We start from the raw sequence: 16,499 nt of genomic DNA on the forward strand, positions 1-16,499 counted from the left end.
CTCTAGGGCTTCTGCTGACTGTAATTTGAACTGTGGCTTCTCACTAAAAGTCACTTAGTTAAAGGTAGGAGTTGATGTTTTTGCTGCGTAGACACATCTGTGTGGTGCAATTGAAAAGCGACAGGCATTTGCAGCTTGGAGGTCTTGGCATTGAGAGTCAGAACAGCTTTGCTAGTAAGAGGTGCAAAGGACAGCTTTGTATTCCTGTTTGTGTTGAAACATGGGACTTGTGGCATGGCACTGCACAGGTTAATGATTAGCTTCTGTCTGTAGTGTGAGAACTGAGACTTCCAGTAAAAAAAAAAAACTACATATTCCACAATCCCTTGGTCTCTCAGTCTAATGCTGATGCAGGTGAGCACTAAATAGTTATCAGATTTGACACAGACACATAGAAGCAGAACATTCAAAGACACACAGGAGTTCACTACGCAGCCAGAAGGTGTTTTTTTTTATTAAGTTTGAGCTCCCACATTTGTGGGGTACAACAATTACCAGCGTTAATTCTGTCTGCATACAGTTTCAACATCCGAATAAAGGGGTTGTTTTCCCACGTGAGACAACCTGTGAAAAAATAGACGCAGCTTCAATTTTATCAGTTTTTTTGCAATGACTGGCGTATATACAAGTCTCTTTTCCTTCAAACTGGACTGAAGCGGGTGTAATCAACTGCACACAATATGGACTGTCATATCCTGGGTCCAGACTCCCCCTGACGAGTTTATCACCATCCATTCCCCCGGCTTTAATTTATTTGTGTATCCCTTCAGTTTCTGGAATGGAAGAGAAAACATGCAAATTAGTTTTTAGTAACTGATTTTGGAGGGTGGCCACGTAATCTGTGAGATCTGAACACAAGGCCTGTGGGAAAAATGGTCTTGCTGTAAATCCCCCTGCATAACTACACATGCCTCTGCTCATCTTTGCACCCCTGTCCCCCTGCACACCCCCTCTTTGGCCAGTTTGCCCTCAAAACTGTAATTCCTTCTGTTTAGCTCTTGGACCCCCCCCCCCCCCCGTCCCAATCCATCGGCTCACCTTGCAGTACAGCCTGATGGTAGGCTCAGTGACTGTTGTTACAGGCAGGGCTTTTTGTACATCACCAATGTCAGAAGCATTCAGCAAAGGTGATGGTGGACCAGGGGTCAGGGAGTTTGACATACCTATGAATGCTCCAACGTAAATATGAATGCCGCCATGATTTACACAATGCCGCCGCGATTTACCTATCTTATGGAAGGGGCCTGGAGCTGCAGCTCCAATAGCCCCTATGTTAATCCAGCTCGGTTTAGAATACCTACTTCTACTGTAAAACGACAGTTTCTGTCATTCTTAATGACCCCATATCTACACATTCTTTGCTGTTGCCACCAACCATGCTTCAGGCTACCACAAAAATACGTCAACACAGACTAATATTCATAAGGTCCTGCTTTGGAAGTGTTAGTTCACCTTCACAGAAAAAATGAAAAGATGAACGCCATACACCTGTCCTCACCCCCCCTTGTCCCCAAATTTGTTTTTTGTTTTGGGGGGGATTTTTATGTTTGTAACCACTTCAACCCCCTTCCTGCCAAGGCCTATTTTCAGCTTTCAGCGCTGTCGCACTTTGAATGACAATTGCGCAGTCATGTAACACTGTACCCAAACTATATATTTTTTATCATTTTTGAGACATATAGAGCTTTCTTTTGGTGGTATTTAATCACCACTGGGTTGTTTATTTTTTGCTAAATGAAAAAAGAACAAAAAAGTTTCTTAGTTTCTGTTACAAAATCTTGCAAATAAGTTTTTTTTTCTTCACTGATCGGCACTAGTGAGGCTCCACCGATTTGCTCTAGCGAGGCTCCGCCGATTTGCTCTAGCGAGGCTCCGCCGATTTGCTCTAGCGAGGATCCGCCGATTTGCTCCAGCGAGGATCCGCCGATTTGCTCCAGCGAGGATCCGCCGATTTGCTCCAGCGAGGATCCGCCGATTTGCTCCAGCGAGGATCCGCCGATTTGCTCCAGCGAGGATCCGCCGATTTGCTCCAGCGAGGATCCGCCGATTTGCTCCAGCGAGGATCCGCCGATTTGCTCCAGCGAGGATCCGCCGATTTGCTCCAGCGAGGATCCGCCGATTTGCTCCAGCGAGGATCCGCCGATGGGCTCCAGCGAGGATCCGCCGATTTGCTCCAGCGAGGCTCCGCCGATGGGCTCCAGCGAGGCTCCGCCGATGGGCTCCAGCGAGGCTCCGCCGATGGGCTCCAGCGAGGCTCCGCCGATGGGCTCCAGCGAGGCTCCGCCGATGGGCTCCAGCGAGGCTCCGCCGATGGGCGGCACTGATGATCAGTGCAAAAATAATTAATTAAAAATAAATCTGTCAAAAAAGGAGTTTTACTTTTAAATAGTGCTGCCAGCTGCACTCCCACCAACAGATTGGTGTGGGGGATACAGCCTAAAAAAACTGAACATAAAGAAAAATACCCTGGGATAGACCCCTAAATGAAAGAGGTTGATCCTTCCCCACCTGGCTTGTACCAGCAGATATACATAAAGAAAAATAAATTGGAGGGGATAGTTTAGAATGCAAAATAATAACTTTATTAAATACTAAAGATGTATATATTAGAAAAATATCTTAATATACCCCTCCCTCTCAATGTCATACCACAATTGTCACTGTACTAATAAAACAGACAACATTGTCTAGACTCTAGACAATTAAAAGAAACAGTCAACACCCTGATTATCAGTGTACAGGTGCCCTGTCAGTCTTGTCGGTTATCGGCTCTCCTTTCCTCACACAGTGACAGCGTGTGAGGAAAGGAATGCCGATAACGGGCAGATTTGTTTACATGTGATCAGCTGTGATTGGACACAGCTGATCACATGGTAAAGGGCCACTAGGATTGGCCCCTTACCATGATCTGTGATCAGCCGAGTCCATAACGCACAGTGACAAAGGGCGCGCAGGAGGCATGTTCTGGCAGGACGTCAATGGACGCCCTCCCAGAACAAGAGAGCCGCGCTGCAGCCATCTTTTGGCTATGGCCCGGTACTGAGGTGGTTAAAGGATTTGTCAAATGTTTTTACGTCTATTTCTAGGTTACAACTTTTTTTTGCGAATGAGTAGGGAGGCGTTATGAAAGGGCCCCCTTATTAATAAAGGGACAGATTTCATTAAGTCCCTCAGACCCCCACAACCAACAGCCAGGGTTAAAGGGGAAGGGGTCCTTGCCCTTATTACCCCATCAACATGGGGACAAGGTGCTTTGACAGGGGGTTCCCCATGTTAAGTACATGTGACTTGGTATGGCTTGTCCCCCTCTCCCTTTCCTGGCCAGCCGGCATGCATGTTCAGATTAACAACCTCCCGCGTACCGTATTGTCAATTGACAGGCGGGCTGTGGCTCTCTCGTCCTTGGACGACATCACATGACGTTGCCCCACTCTTGCAGTGCTTACAAGTCCATTGGGATCGGTGGTGCGCTGTGTCCCTGGGACATAGCACATCACTGATCTTGGTAAAGAGCCGATGACGAGGCGCTTTACCAATGTGATCAGCTGTGTCCAAACAAGGAAATGCTGATTATCGGCATTCCTCTCCTCACATTGAAAACGCATGAGGAGAGGAGAGACGATCAGCAGCATTTCCTCACAGGGGAGATCTGCACAGAACATTAGGGCACTGATTATCAGCCCAGCTCCAACAGTACCCAGCAGTGATGCCAATCAGTGATGCAAGTCAGTGCCGCCCATAAGTGCCTGCTCATCAGTGTTGCCTATCCGTGCCGCCTATCCGTGTTGCCTATCCGTGCCACCTATCCGTGTTGCCTATCCGTGCCGCCTATCCGTGTTGCCTATCCGTGCCACCTATCCGTGTTGCCTATCCGTGCCACCTATCCGTGTTGCCTATCCGTGCCACCTATCCGTGTTGCCTATCCGTGCCAACTATCAGTGTTGCCTATCCGTGCCACCTATCAGTGTTGCCTATTAATGGGGTGGGCGACTACATGGCAAATGAGGTTCAATGTAGAAAAATGGAAAATAATGCATTTGGGTGGCAAAAATATGAATGCAATCTATACACTGGGGGGAGAACCTCTGGGGGAATCTAGGATGGAAAAGGACTTGGGGGTCCTAGTGGATGATAGGCTCAGCAATGGCATGCAATGCCAAGCTGCTGCTAATAAAGCAAACAGAATATTGGCATGCATTAAAAGGGGGATCAACTGCAGAGATAAAACGATAATTCTCCCACTCTACAAGACTCTGGTCCGGCCGCACCTGGAGTATGCTGTCCAGTTCTGGGCACCAGTCCTCAGGAGGGACGTACTGGAAATGGAGCGAGTACAAAGAAGGGCAACAAGGCTAATAAAGGGTCTGGAGGATCTTAGTTATGAGGAAAGGTTGCGAGCACTGAACTTATTCTCTCTGGAGAAGAGACGCTTGAGAGGGGATATGATTTCAATTTACAAATACTGTACTGGTGACCCTACAATAGGGATAAAACTTTTTCGCAGAAGAGAGTTTAATAAGACTCGTGGCCACTCATTACAATTAGAAGAAAAGAGGTTTAACCTTAAACTACGTAGAGGGTTCTTTACTGTAAGAGCGGCAAGGATGTGGAATTCCCTTCCACAGGCAGTGGTCTCAGCGGGGAGCATTGATAGCTTCAAGAAACTATTAGATAATCACCTGAATGACCGCAATATACAGGGATATGTAATGTAATACTGACATATTATCACACACATAGGTTGGACTTGATGGACTTGTGTCTTTTTTCAACCTCACCTACTATGTAACTATGTAACTATCCGTGCCACCTATCAGTGTCGCCTATCCGTGCCACCTATCAGTGTCGCCTATCCGTGCTGCCTATCCGTGCCGCCTGAGGAGAGGAGAGACGATCAGCAGCATTTCCTCACAGGGGAGATCTGCACAGAACATTAGGGCACTGATTATCAGCCCAGCTCCAACAGTACCCAGCAGTGATGCCAATCAGTGATGCAAGTCAGTGCCGCCCATAAGTGCCTGCTCATCAGTGTCGCCTATCCGTGCCGCCTATCAGTGTTCATTAGTGCCGCCCATCAGTGCTCATTAGTGCCCTTCAGTGCAGTGTCATCAGTGCCACCTCATTAGTGCCCTTCAGTGTCGCCTATCAGTGCAGCTTCATCAGTGCCACCTCATCAGCGCACATCAGTGAAGGAGGAAAATTACTTATTTACAAAATGTTATAACAGAAACTAAGAAAAATGTTTTTTTTTTTTTTTTTATAAATTTTTGGTCTTTTTGTTTTTTTAGCAAAAAATTTAAAACCCAGTGGTGATTAAATACCACCAAAAGAAATCTCTATTTGTCTCAAAAAAATGATCACAATTTCATTTAGGAACAGTGTTGCATGGCCGTGCAATCGTCATTCAAAGTGTGAGAGCGCGGAGTGCTGAAAGTTGGCCTGGGCCGAAAAGGGGTAAAGGTGCCCAGTAGACAAGTGGTTAAAGGGTCTGGTACTGAAATCCTATGGGAGATCACACTTTTTTTTTTTGGAAGAAGCTGGCAATAAAATGTAATTTGCCAGTAATGATGGCCTTACCTTTCCAGCAGAGTGTTCCTCGGTCCTCAGGATCCCATTGTCACCTTCTGGCCTGGCTCACCAAATGGAACTGTCATAAAAATGTGAAAGTATTGACGAGTGGCTGCAGCGAGAGACACAAACACACAGAGCATCATTCAAAAACGGTTCTAAAGTCTAATGCGTTGTTTTTATATACAGTATGTCACAAAAGTGAGTACACCCCTCACATTTTTGTAAATATTTTATTATAGCCCAACTCAATTAGTGAAAGAAAGGCTCCCACAAATGTGAGGTGAGCGCAGGGATCATGGATGAGTCGAATTACGAGATACAATATAGTTTTGAAGCGATCTGCAAAACTGGTATGGTAGGGGTGGACACAATATATCTCTTGAGACGTTTGTTAACATTAGGTAGTATGTACCCACTAGGGGTATAACGGTTTTATTTCCTCTTTATTTTCTGGTTACACAACAAAACAGGCTTGCCAATGAACCACAGAAGCATGTAGGATCTAGGTTATCTATCTTATTTCTAGAACTTAAAGACATGCTGCACCATATTAAGTGCGGCTCATAGGCCCATAGGAGCCTTACCTAACACATAACAGTGAATGTATAAGTTACCAGAATGTAAAAGAAACAGTGCCTGTAATTTCAGTTATATATTCCTTCTGATTGTATGTGTATTTATCCAGATATGTCCTTTTACCAATAAACTTAATTTTGATTTAAAAAAAAAAATAAATAAATAAAATATATTATATATATATATATATATATATATATATATATATATATATATATATATATATATATATATATATATCTCTATCTTTTCATGTGACAGCACTGAAGAAATGACACTTTGCTACAATGTAAAGTAGTGAGTGTACAGCTTGTATAACAGTGTAAATTTGCTGTCCCCTCAAAATAACTCAACACACAGCCATTAATGTCTAAACCGCTGGCAACAAAAGTGAGTACACCCCTAAGTGAAAATGTCCAAATTGGTCCCAAAGTGTCAATATTTTGTGTGGCCACCATTATTTTCCAGCACTGCCTTAACCCTCTTGGGTATGGAGCTCACCAGAGCTTCACAGGTTGCCACTGGAGTCCTCTTCCACTCCTCCATGACGACATCACGGAGCTGGTGGATGTTAGAGAAGTGAAATGTCCAAACTGGGCCCAATTAGCCATTTTCCCTCCCCCCGGTGTCATGTGACTCGTTAGTGTTACAAGGTCTCAGGTGTGAATGGGGAGCAGGTGTGTTAAATTTAGTGTTATCGCTCTCACTCTCTCATACTGGTCACTGGAAGTTCAACATGGCACCGCATGGCAAAGACCATTATCTGACAAGCAGAAAAAAAAAAGAATTGTTGCTCTACATAAAGATGGCCTAGACTATAAGGGCCCTTTCACACTGAGGCGGTTTGCAGGCGCTATTGCGCTAATAATAACGCCTGCAAACCGACCTGAAAGTGCCGCTGCTTTGTCTCCAGTGTGAAAGCCCCGAAGGCTTTCACACTGGAGCGGTGTGCTGGCAGGACGGGAAAAAAGGTCCTGCTAGCAGCATCTTCAGAGCGGTGAAGGAGCAGAATGTATACCGCGCCTTCAACGCTCATGCCCATTGAAATCAAAGGGACAGCGCGGGTATATCGCCGGCAAAGCGCCTGTGCAGAGGCGCTTTGCGGTGGTATTTAACCCTTTCTCGGCCGCTAGCGGGGGGGTAAAACCGGCCCGCTAGCGGCCGAATACCGACGGTAAATAGCGGCGCTTTACCGCCGATGCTGCCCCAGTGTGAAAGGGCCCTAAGATGATTGCCAAGATCCTGAAACTGAGCTGCAGCACGGTGGCCAAGACCATACAGCAGTTTAACAGGACAGGTACCACTCAGAACAGGCCTCGCCATGGTCGACCATGGAATTGAGTGCACGTGCTCAGCGTCATATCCAGAGGTTGTCTTTGGGAAATAGACATATGAGTGCTGCCAGCATTGCTGCAGAGGATGAAGGGGTGGGGGGGGGTCAGCCTGTCAGTGCTCAGACCATACGCCGCACACTGCATCAAATTGGTCTGCATGGCTGTCATCCCAGAAGGAAGCCTCTTCTAAAGATGATGCACAAGAAAGTCTGCAAACAGTTTACTGAAGACAAGCAGAGTAAGGACATGGATTACTGGAACCATGTCCTGTGGTCTGATGAGACCAAGATAAACTTATTTGGTTCAGATGGTGTCAAGCGTGTGTGGCGGCAACCAGGTGAGGAGTACAAAGACAAGTGTGTTTTGCCTACAGTCAAGCGTGGTGGTGGGAGTGTCATGGTCTGGGGCTGCATGAGTGCTGCCAGCACTGGGGAGCTACAGTTCATTGAGGGAACCATGAATGCCAACATGTACTGTGACATAATGAAGCAGAGCATGATCCCCTCCCTTCAGAGACTGGGCCGCAGGGCAGTATTCCAACATGATAAGCACCCCAAACACACCTCCAAGACGATATAAAAAAGGGAGAAATGGCGCAAGATATCAACCAAACATGAAAGAAAAGGATATCAAAATAATAATGATAATGTCCCAAGTGTCCAGAATGTCCAAAATGACAGTGTATAGCTATGATGTGGGCGTATAAGTATTAGCAATATAGGGCACATATACCCTATAGCTGTGAAGTCCCAAAGGTAACAAAAAGTTCAAATAAAAATGATACTAAGCACTAGCAGCTGCTCCCTTGGGAGTAGAAGCAAAACTCTGGAAGGCAATGTGGAGATAAAAGACAAGGTGCGCAAATCTAAGTGCAGTATCAAACGTAACTTTAATTTATGAATATAAAAACGAACGGCCAAATGGCTACACACAAGGATTCAGTAAGGGTAAAGCACATAACAACATGTAGATATCCCAGGGACGTAATCGTAGCTGCTCTCAGTGCAGGATCCCAAAGATGTTTCAAAGCGCTGGGGAGAGTGTAGAGAGGCTGTCCGCAGTGTGTAATCTCCAGCTGGTAGGGGCTTTACTGTGGGGAGAACGAAGAGACCCAGGTGTCCGCAAGGTAAAGCCGGCATCTAGTCAGGCACCGGAAGCCAGGAACCAGAAGCAGGAACCAGGTGGGGACCAGCGTGAAGCGCACCATACACTGAAGAGTATGTTCTCCCCACAGTAAAGCTCCTACCAGCGGAAGATTACACACTGCGGACAGCCTCTCTAAACTTAAAGTTACGTTTGATACTGCACTTAGATTGGCGCACCTTGTCTTTTATCTACACCTCCAAGACGACCACTGCCTTGCTAAAGAAGCTGAGGGTAAAGGTGATGGACTGGCCAAGCATGTCTCCAGATCTAAACCCTATTGAGCATCTGTGGGGCATCCTCAAATGGAAGGTGGAGGAGCGCAAGGTCTCTAACATCCACCAGCTCTGTGATGTTGTCATGGAGGAGTAGAAGAGGACTCCAGTGGCAACCTGTGAAGCTCTGGTGAACTCCATGCCCAAGAGGGTTAAGGCAGTGCTGGAAACTAATGGTGGCCACACAAAATATTGACACTTTGGGCCCAATTTGGACATTTTCACTTAGGGGTGTACTCACTTTTGTTGCCAGCGGTTTAGACATTAATGGCTGTGTGTTGAGTTATTTTGAGGGGACAACAAATTTACACGGTTATACAAGCTGTACACTCACTACTTTACATTGTAGCAAAGTGTCATTTCTTCAGTGTTGTCACATGAAAAGATATAATAAAATATTTACAAAAATGTGAGGGGTGTACTTACTTTTGTGAGATACTGTACATGTTTACAGAAAAAAAAAAAAAAAAAAGTTACAAATGTACTAAGGTACTGTAAATAGGAAGCAAACTTGCAACAAAACAGTACAATACACAAGCATATGCAGGACTATTCCAGGAAAGAATGTCGGAATGTGTGCGGATTTTAAGAGGGGTTGTGATGGGAAGGGGGGGCTGAGGATAATGATGTAAAGAGGGGTCAGAGAGTGGCCCCCTCCACTGTGACGTGGAGGGGGCCAGCACTGTGGTGTGGAGGGGGACAGCACTGTGACGCAGATGGGCAGCACTGTGACGCGGAGGGGCCAGCACTGTGACGCGGAGGGGCCAGCACTGTGACGCGGAGGGGCCAGCACTGTGACGCGGAGGGGCCAGCACTGTGACGCGGAGGGGCCAGCACTGTGACGCGGAGGGGCCAGCACTGAGACGCGGAGGGGCCAGCACTGAGTCGCGGAGGGGCCAGCACTGAGACGTGGAGGGGCCAGCACTGAGTCGCGGAGGGGCCAGCACTGAGACGCGGAGGGGCCAGCACTGAGTCGCGGAGGGGCCAGCACTGAGACGCGGAGGGGCCAGCACTGAGACGCGGAGGGGCCAGCACTGAGACGCGGAGGGGCCAGCACTGTGACGCGGAGGGGCAGCACTGTGACGCGGAGGGGCAGCACTGTGACGCGGAGGGGCAGCACTGTAATATAAAGAGGCACTGTAATGTAAAGGGGGACTATGGACACTGATGTAAAAGGGGGAAACTGTGATTTTAAGAGGGGTTGTGATGTGAAGGGGGAGCTGAGGATAATGATGTAAAGAGGGGTCTGTGATGTAAAGGGGGCTATGATGTGAAGGGTAGGCTAAAGACACTGATGTGCAGGGGGGCCATGATGTGTTCTGGTGCTAACATGAGATTCCGACCCCTGTTGAAAGAAAATTTTACTGACTAGAGCTCCGTAAATAATAATTCAACACCCCTGATCTAGGTGGACCATCCGTACTGCCCTCTCTTACCCGGTGATGTGAGGGGCAGCTGATTCTCCATCATGAAGTCCTTAAAGAGATCCCCTCATACGATTCTGAAAAGCTCCGTCATCACTCCATGCCAGTCTGCTTGTGCCCTCTTTAAATTTCTTTTTTTAGCAACGATATTATAATCCCCGAAGTATCCACTCTGAGTATATAAGAAGACATTCATTGTAACAAAAATGCTGGTGCATAAACCATAACTACCCATGATTGTTCCTCATCTACCTGATGATGGTGAGGGATGGTGTGACCTTCCTGTGTGGAATCCCGGGAATACAGAGAGGCAGGGTCATCTCTTTGGTAGGTTTCTCTTGGTGGATCCATCTGTAGGAGGAGTGTGGCCTTTATGCTGCCTACCGCTAGCCTTCAGGTGCTGCTCCCACTGGGCTGCGTGGTGACAAGCCATGTGTCTCTTCATACAAGTGGTACCTAAACGGCTGACGTTAGTGCCACGCGAGACGCGCTTTAGGCAGACACTGCAAATGACTACGGTGCGGTCTTCAGTGCATGTGGTGAAAAAGGCCCACACAGCTGAGCTATGGGGAGTGCATCGAGGGATAACAGTGGCCTGCACCAAGCGACTGGCTCTGTGCTGAAATAACGGATGAAGGGGGGTCCTATATAGTGGGGAAGAGGTAGAAAGGGAGGAGCTGGATGGGTGATAAGTGCGGTACTTTTGCTGCCAACCGCTAGCCTTCAGGTGCTGTTCCCACAGAGCTGTGTGATGAACGCTCATATGTCTTTTCATACACGTGGTACCCAAATGACTGCTTTTGCCACGCTTGAGGCGCTTCTGACAGAGGCTGCATATGACTGCGGTGCGGTCCTCGGGGCATGTGTTGAAAAAGGCCCATACAGCTGAAGTGTGGTGAGTGGACCGGGGGACAACGGTGGCTTGGACCTGTGGTGTTCTGCCAGCTGGAGGAAGGAGGTGTGCACTTTCTCCTCTCCTCTGCGAGTTGCTCTCGGTTGACGTCCTGCCTCTCTGATCATCTGCCTCTCCCTCGCTTCCTAACGTTACTATATCTGGCACCCAGGTAGGGTCGGAGATTTCACCATTATACCCCACCTCCCCATCACTGAAGGCAACTTGGCAACAAGCTACAGGAACAATTGGTTCTCCCTGCCTATTGCCCCCTCCCTCTATGCTACCGTTGTTCTCCTCCCTAAACTCAGAAGCGAATAACTGCTGAATATACTTTCTCAAATAGTAGCCAGAGCGGTGTTCATATAACAACCCAGCCGACTCCTCCATGCCAGTCTGCTGGGCAGAGACTTCCCCTTCAACTGTCATGTTTATCAGATCTTCACCCTAAACCAACAGAATGTCAGAAAACAACATCTGTAAAATAGAAGTATTTATGATGTGAGGTCACATAGAAAATATCATCTTGTAGAGTCCACACATCATCTCCACATGTCAGAGTGTTCAATCACTTTATGTTCCAGACCCTCAACTCCACCTACCTGATGATGGTGAGGGATGGTGTGACCTTCCTGTGTGGAATCCCGGGAATACAGAGGACGGGGACATCTCACTGGTGGGTTCCCATTACTGGATCCATCTGTAGGAAACACACACACTGACTGAATACATTGTTTCTATGTGTTTATCAGATGATGGGGGATCTAGGTGGAGCCTCTGTACTGCTCTCTCCTTTACAATAAAGTCTCCTCCTACCCGGTGATGTGAGGGGCGGCTGATTGTCCATCAAGATGTCCTTGTAGAGATCCTTGTGTCCTTCTAAATACTCCCACTCCTCCATGGAGAAATAGACAGTGACATCCTGACACCTTATAGGAACCTGACACACACAATGATACAGTCACCATCCAGACACATCCCTTGTCTGTTACTGGATAATGTCCCAGAATTCCCAGCACCGCTCACCTCTCCTGTCAGCAGCTCCATCATCTTCTTGGTGACTTCTAGAATCTTCTCCATGTTGTGTCTCTCAGGTTTTAGGGAGTCACATGGAGGCACTGTGATGGTCATATGATCACCTGACTTCACAGGAGGGAAACACTGGATTGGAAAACAAATAGGAATATCATATTAGAATCCCAGAATCCTCCTCACCTCTCCGGTCAGGTCTGTGTTTTATTAATAGAGATAAGAGTGATGTCATGTGACCTCCCAGAATCCGCCTCACCTCTCCGGTCAGGTCTGTGTTTTATTAATAGAGATGAGAGTGATGTCATGTGACCTCCCAGAATCCTCCTCACCTCTCCGGTCAGGTCTGTGTTTTATTAATAGAGATAAGAGTGATGTCATGTGACCTCCCAGAATCCTCCTCACCTCTCCGGTCAGGTCTGTGTTTTATTAATAGAGATAAGAGTGATGTCATGTGACCTCCCAGAATCCTCCTCACCTCTCCGGTCAGGTCTGTGTTTTATTAATAGAGATAAGAGTGATGTCATGTGACCTCCCAGAATCCGCCTCACCTCTCCGGTCAGGTCTGTGTTTTATTAATAGAGATGAGAGTGATGTCATGTGACCTCCCAGAATCCTCCTCACCTCTCCGGTCAGGTCTGTGTTTTATTAATAGAGATGAGAGTGATGTCATGTGACCCTCCAGAATCCTGCTCACCTCCCTGGTCAGGTCTGTGTTTTATTAATAGAGATGAGAGTGATGTCATGTGACCTCCCAGAATCCTCCTCACCTCTCCGGTCAGGTCTGTGTTTTATTAATAGAGATAAGAGTGATGTCATGTGAACTCCCAGAATCCTCCTCACCTCTCCGGTCAGGTCTGTGTTTTATTAATAGAGATGAGAGTGATGTCATGTGACCCTCCAGAATCCTGCTCACCTCCCTGGTCAGGTCTGTGTTTTATTAATAGAGATAAGAGTGATGTCATGTGACCTCCCAGAATCCTCCTCACCTCTCCGGTCAGCAGGTAGATGATCTCCAGGGTGAGGTTTAGTATCTTCTCAGTCACGTGACTCCGGTCCTCACTCATCTTTAGTGGTGTGGTCATGGGGGTTTTCTGTAGACAGAGAAGTATCTGGACTGTATTGGTTGTACAAAATAAAGACGTGGATGTATGCGGTTAATCAGCGGGCTGCCCCTAGTGGCACATGTAGATTGGGTTACTTTGTGTTTGTTGGTTTTCTCGCACCCCTGTTATATCCTATCCTACCTGCCTGATCAGAAATTACAATTTCCAGGTAAAGTCTGTTTGGTCTCTGATCTTTTTTTTTTTTTTTTTTAACTCAGTTTTAGGAGGGTCCTTCTCACACAGCTTTGAGAAGAACACAGGGAATACATACATCTTTAAAATGGCAGATTTGGGAAATACCTTAAAGGGTAAGTTCACCTTTTTTTTTTTTTTTTTTTTTCTTTCCTTCTAAATTCAAGCTCCCCTATGTACCAATATAGTGAAAAACAGTGATGAATCCCGCGCCACAAAATAATAACAATAAAAAAAAAAAAATACGAATAAGCTGCTAATCCCAAAAACAGAATGATAAAAATCACTAGTGCAGATCGGAAGAAGAATTAGCGGGGAGCGTTTTTTCACTATTAGCGCTCCCCACCAATTCTTCTTCCTATGTACCAATATAGCATTCATGTACTTTTTTTTTACAAAAATATCAAAGCTTTCCATAAAATTTACAGACACGTACCTTACTGTCCTCCATCCATGTTTCCAAACATATCTATTAGTAATGTCTTACTTCCTTACAGACTGTAGGTTATGACACAGGAAGGAGTTGACCAACTGACCTCATTAGCACACACCCTGCATCATCCACCCACCCATTCCCAGCTGCACGTTTTTTTTAAATGAAATGCAATCAATCAGTGATCACCCTTCTCACTAAATACACAATATACAATCAGATTGCATAGTGTACGGCCATCTTCATACAAGCACATAGAAGGGAGTGGACAGAAACACTTAGCTGTCAAGCCCCGTTCATATCTCCGCATAGCAGGAACTCGCATTCCCACATGCGTTTTTTTTTTAAATAATGGGGGGGGGGGGGCGTTTTGGAGGTTTTTTACTCATCACACATAGGCCCACACACCTGAATGGGCTGCCCTACACGCAGCAATCGCCCCAAAGAAGCTTCGGAACTTTTTTTTTTTCCTTTTAGAGTGGAGCTTGGTGCGTTTTTTACTGCGGTTTTTGGTGCAGCGCATTTCTGAAAAGCAAGGAAACGCACAGATGTGATTGGAGCCTCATTGTTCTTGTGTTGTCGCACCCATTTCACGTTCAGGCTCCATTCACATCTAGCATAGTGGCGTGAGCTACTTAGCCTCATTCATGGCGCACAGGGTGGCCCATTGATAGGAATAGACTATGCTACGCATGTAGCGCAACGACGCGCGCAGGAACACGCATGTGCGTGCCTGAGGCCTATGACTTTCCGGAGATAAATAGAATTATTTTTCTAGAGGTCTGTAATTCAGATTAAAATGAGGGACAATTAAGGAGAGTAGAAAAAGACAGTCTTTCTGCTTCTCTCTCTGAATTCAGTGGATGTACTTACCTCTGTACATGTAGAATAGGACATAATATAATGCAGAAGGTGCATAAAATAGCTTATTACCTCCTCTGCTGTCATTGTCAGCAATGTCTCCCCTCCACTTCCTCCCAACTCACCTCTCACCAGGAACTTCCTATTTATACCTGACATCACTTCCTGTCTGTTTTCCATAGAGACTTCCTGTCTGGGTATAATTGAGATCACCACCTTGTGGAGCTCAGAAGAACTGCACCCCTTAAAAAAAAAAAAAATGTCTCATAGCGTGAATTCTTCTTCTTATGATAATTATTACTATTTTACTGGATTTATAAAGCGCCAACATGTTCTGCATCGCTTTACAATATAAAAGGTAGACAGTACCGTTACAATAAAATTAATTACAGACAGAATAGGAGGGCCCTGCTCATGGAGCTTACAATCTAAAAAGGAGGGGGGGGGAGTAGGGTTGCCACTTTTTCTTCAAGCCAAACCCGGACACTTTAGCAGCGCACCGCAAAAACATTTTTTAAATATAGGATTGTAACAGACCTGGGACACATTTGGGCTAGGGTTGCCACATCATCCCTTTAATCCAGGACACACATGAATTACATGGGTTCTGAGGCTGATTTAATGCAGATAAGGCACCAAGTGAGATTAATTACCACCTTAATCAGCCACAGAACCTGTGTAATTAACATGTGTTTGGATTTAAAAGGATGAGGTGGCAACCCTAGCTGTGGGGGGGAGGGTGACCTGTTGGAGGTGGTCGAACTACTATTTTTAGTTGGAGGTGGCCTTGCCTTCCCTCAATAAATGAGTTTTCAGGGATCACCTAAAGGTGGACAGATTGGGATAGGGAGTGCCAGAGGATGGGAGAGGCTCTGGAGAAGACCAGATGATTAGCATGGGAGGAGAAGATGAGGGAGCCAGAGAACAGGAGGTCTTCGGAGGAATGGTGTGGGCAATATGATGAGGTTGGTGATGTAACTGGGGACAGCGTCATGGTGGACACAGCCTTATCATTATTGCTAAGTGTCCCAGATGCTATAAGACAGTCCTAGGATTTAGTCCAATCACCCAGTGTGTCCTCATCCCACAGATTCCAGGCAGGCCCGGACTAGGACAAAAAACAGGCCCGGGAATTCCAGACGGAGCCGCCAATTCCTCCAAGGATTGATGGGGGGGGGAACACCCACAGAGCCGATCCCCTGCACTGCAACGCAAAGGGGACCGCGCTGCACAGAGGCACCGCAATGTTTACAGTGCCACCCCAAAGTGCAACCCCCCTACACCAAAGTGTCCCCCCACATCACAGCCCCCCACCAATGTGCCCCACCCCCACAGCACAGTGCCCCCTGCAATCACAGCCCCCCCTCACCACAGTGCCCCTCATAGCCATGCACCCCCTCTCTTTAACCACAGTGCCACCCCCACTCCCCACCTCCCTCGCACAGTTCCACCTCCAGCAGGGCAGAGGCAGGGTTCAGCCTGTGTGCCCCGCTTTCCATTCTGATCTCCAGCTACTCCTTAGGTTTGCCACCTTTTCTTCAAGTCAAACCTGAACACTTTAGCGGCGCACAGAAATTTGTTTTTATTTATAGTATAAACTTTACATATATTTTGCAATTAAGTAATATTTCTAATGATATGAAGTTAATCACAAGAGTCCCCC

At 46.7% G+C, this 16,499-nt stretch overlaps 1 protein-coding gene across 2 annotated transcripts; it reads right to left on the bottom strand.

Annotated features, from left to right (window-relative positions):
• Window positions 1-432: 432 nt before the first annotated feature.
• Window positions 433-14,999, bottom strand: LOC141106639 (uncharacterized). Of its 2 annotated transcripts, none has more exons than XM_073597582.1 (9): window positions 14,909-14,999; window positions 13,234-13,338; window positions 12,242-12,376; window positions 12,032-12,155; window positions 11,818-11,915; window positions 10,576-11,662; window positions 10,336-10,495; window positions 5,578-5,647; window positions 433-773 (listed from the first exon to the last, which is right to left on the bottom strand). In XM_073597582.1, exons 1-6 carry the CDS (start codon window positions 14,993-14,995, stop codon window positions 10,640-10,642), a joined length of 1,572 nt encoding a protein of 523 aa, XP_073453683.1. In that variant the 5' UTR covers window positions 14,996-14,999; the 3' UTR covers window positions 433-773; window positions 5,578-5,647; window positions 10,336-10,495; window positions 10,576-10,639. The 2 variants fall into 2 exon arrangements, with proteins under 2 accessions (XP_073453683.1, XP_073453682.1); XM_073597581.1 differs by having other exon boundaries at window positions 5,578-5,680.
• Between the last annotated feature and the right edge of the window lie 1,500 nt (window positions 15,000-16,499).

The sequence above is a fragment of the Aquarana catesbeiana genome, linkage group LG08 (assembly GCF_042186555.1).
Source record: "Aquarana catesbeiana isolate 2022-GZ linkage group LG08, ASM4218655v1, whole genome shotgun sequence".
NCBI classification, from domain to species: domain Eukaryota; kingdom Metazoa; phylum Chordata; class Amphibia; order Anura; family Ranidae; genus Aquarana; species Aquarana catesbeiana.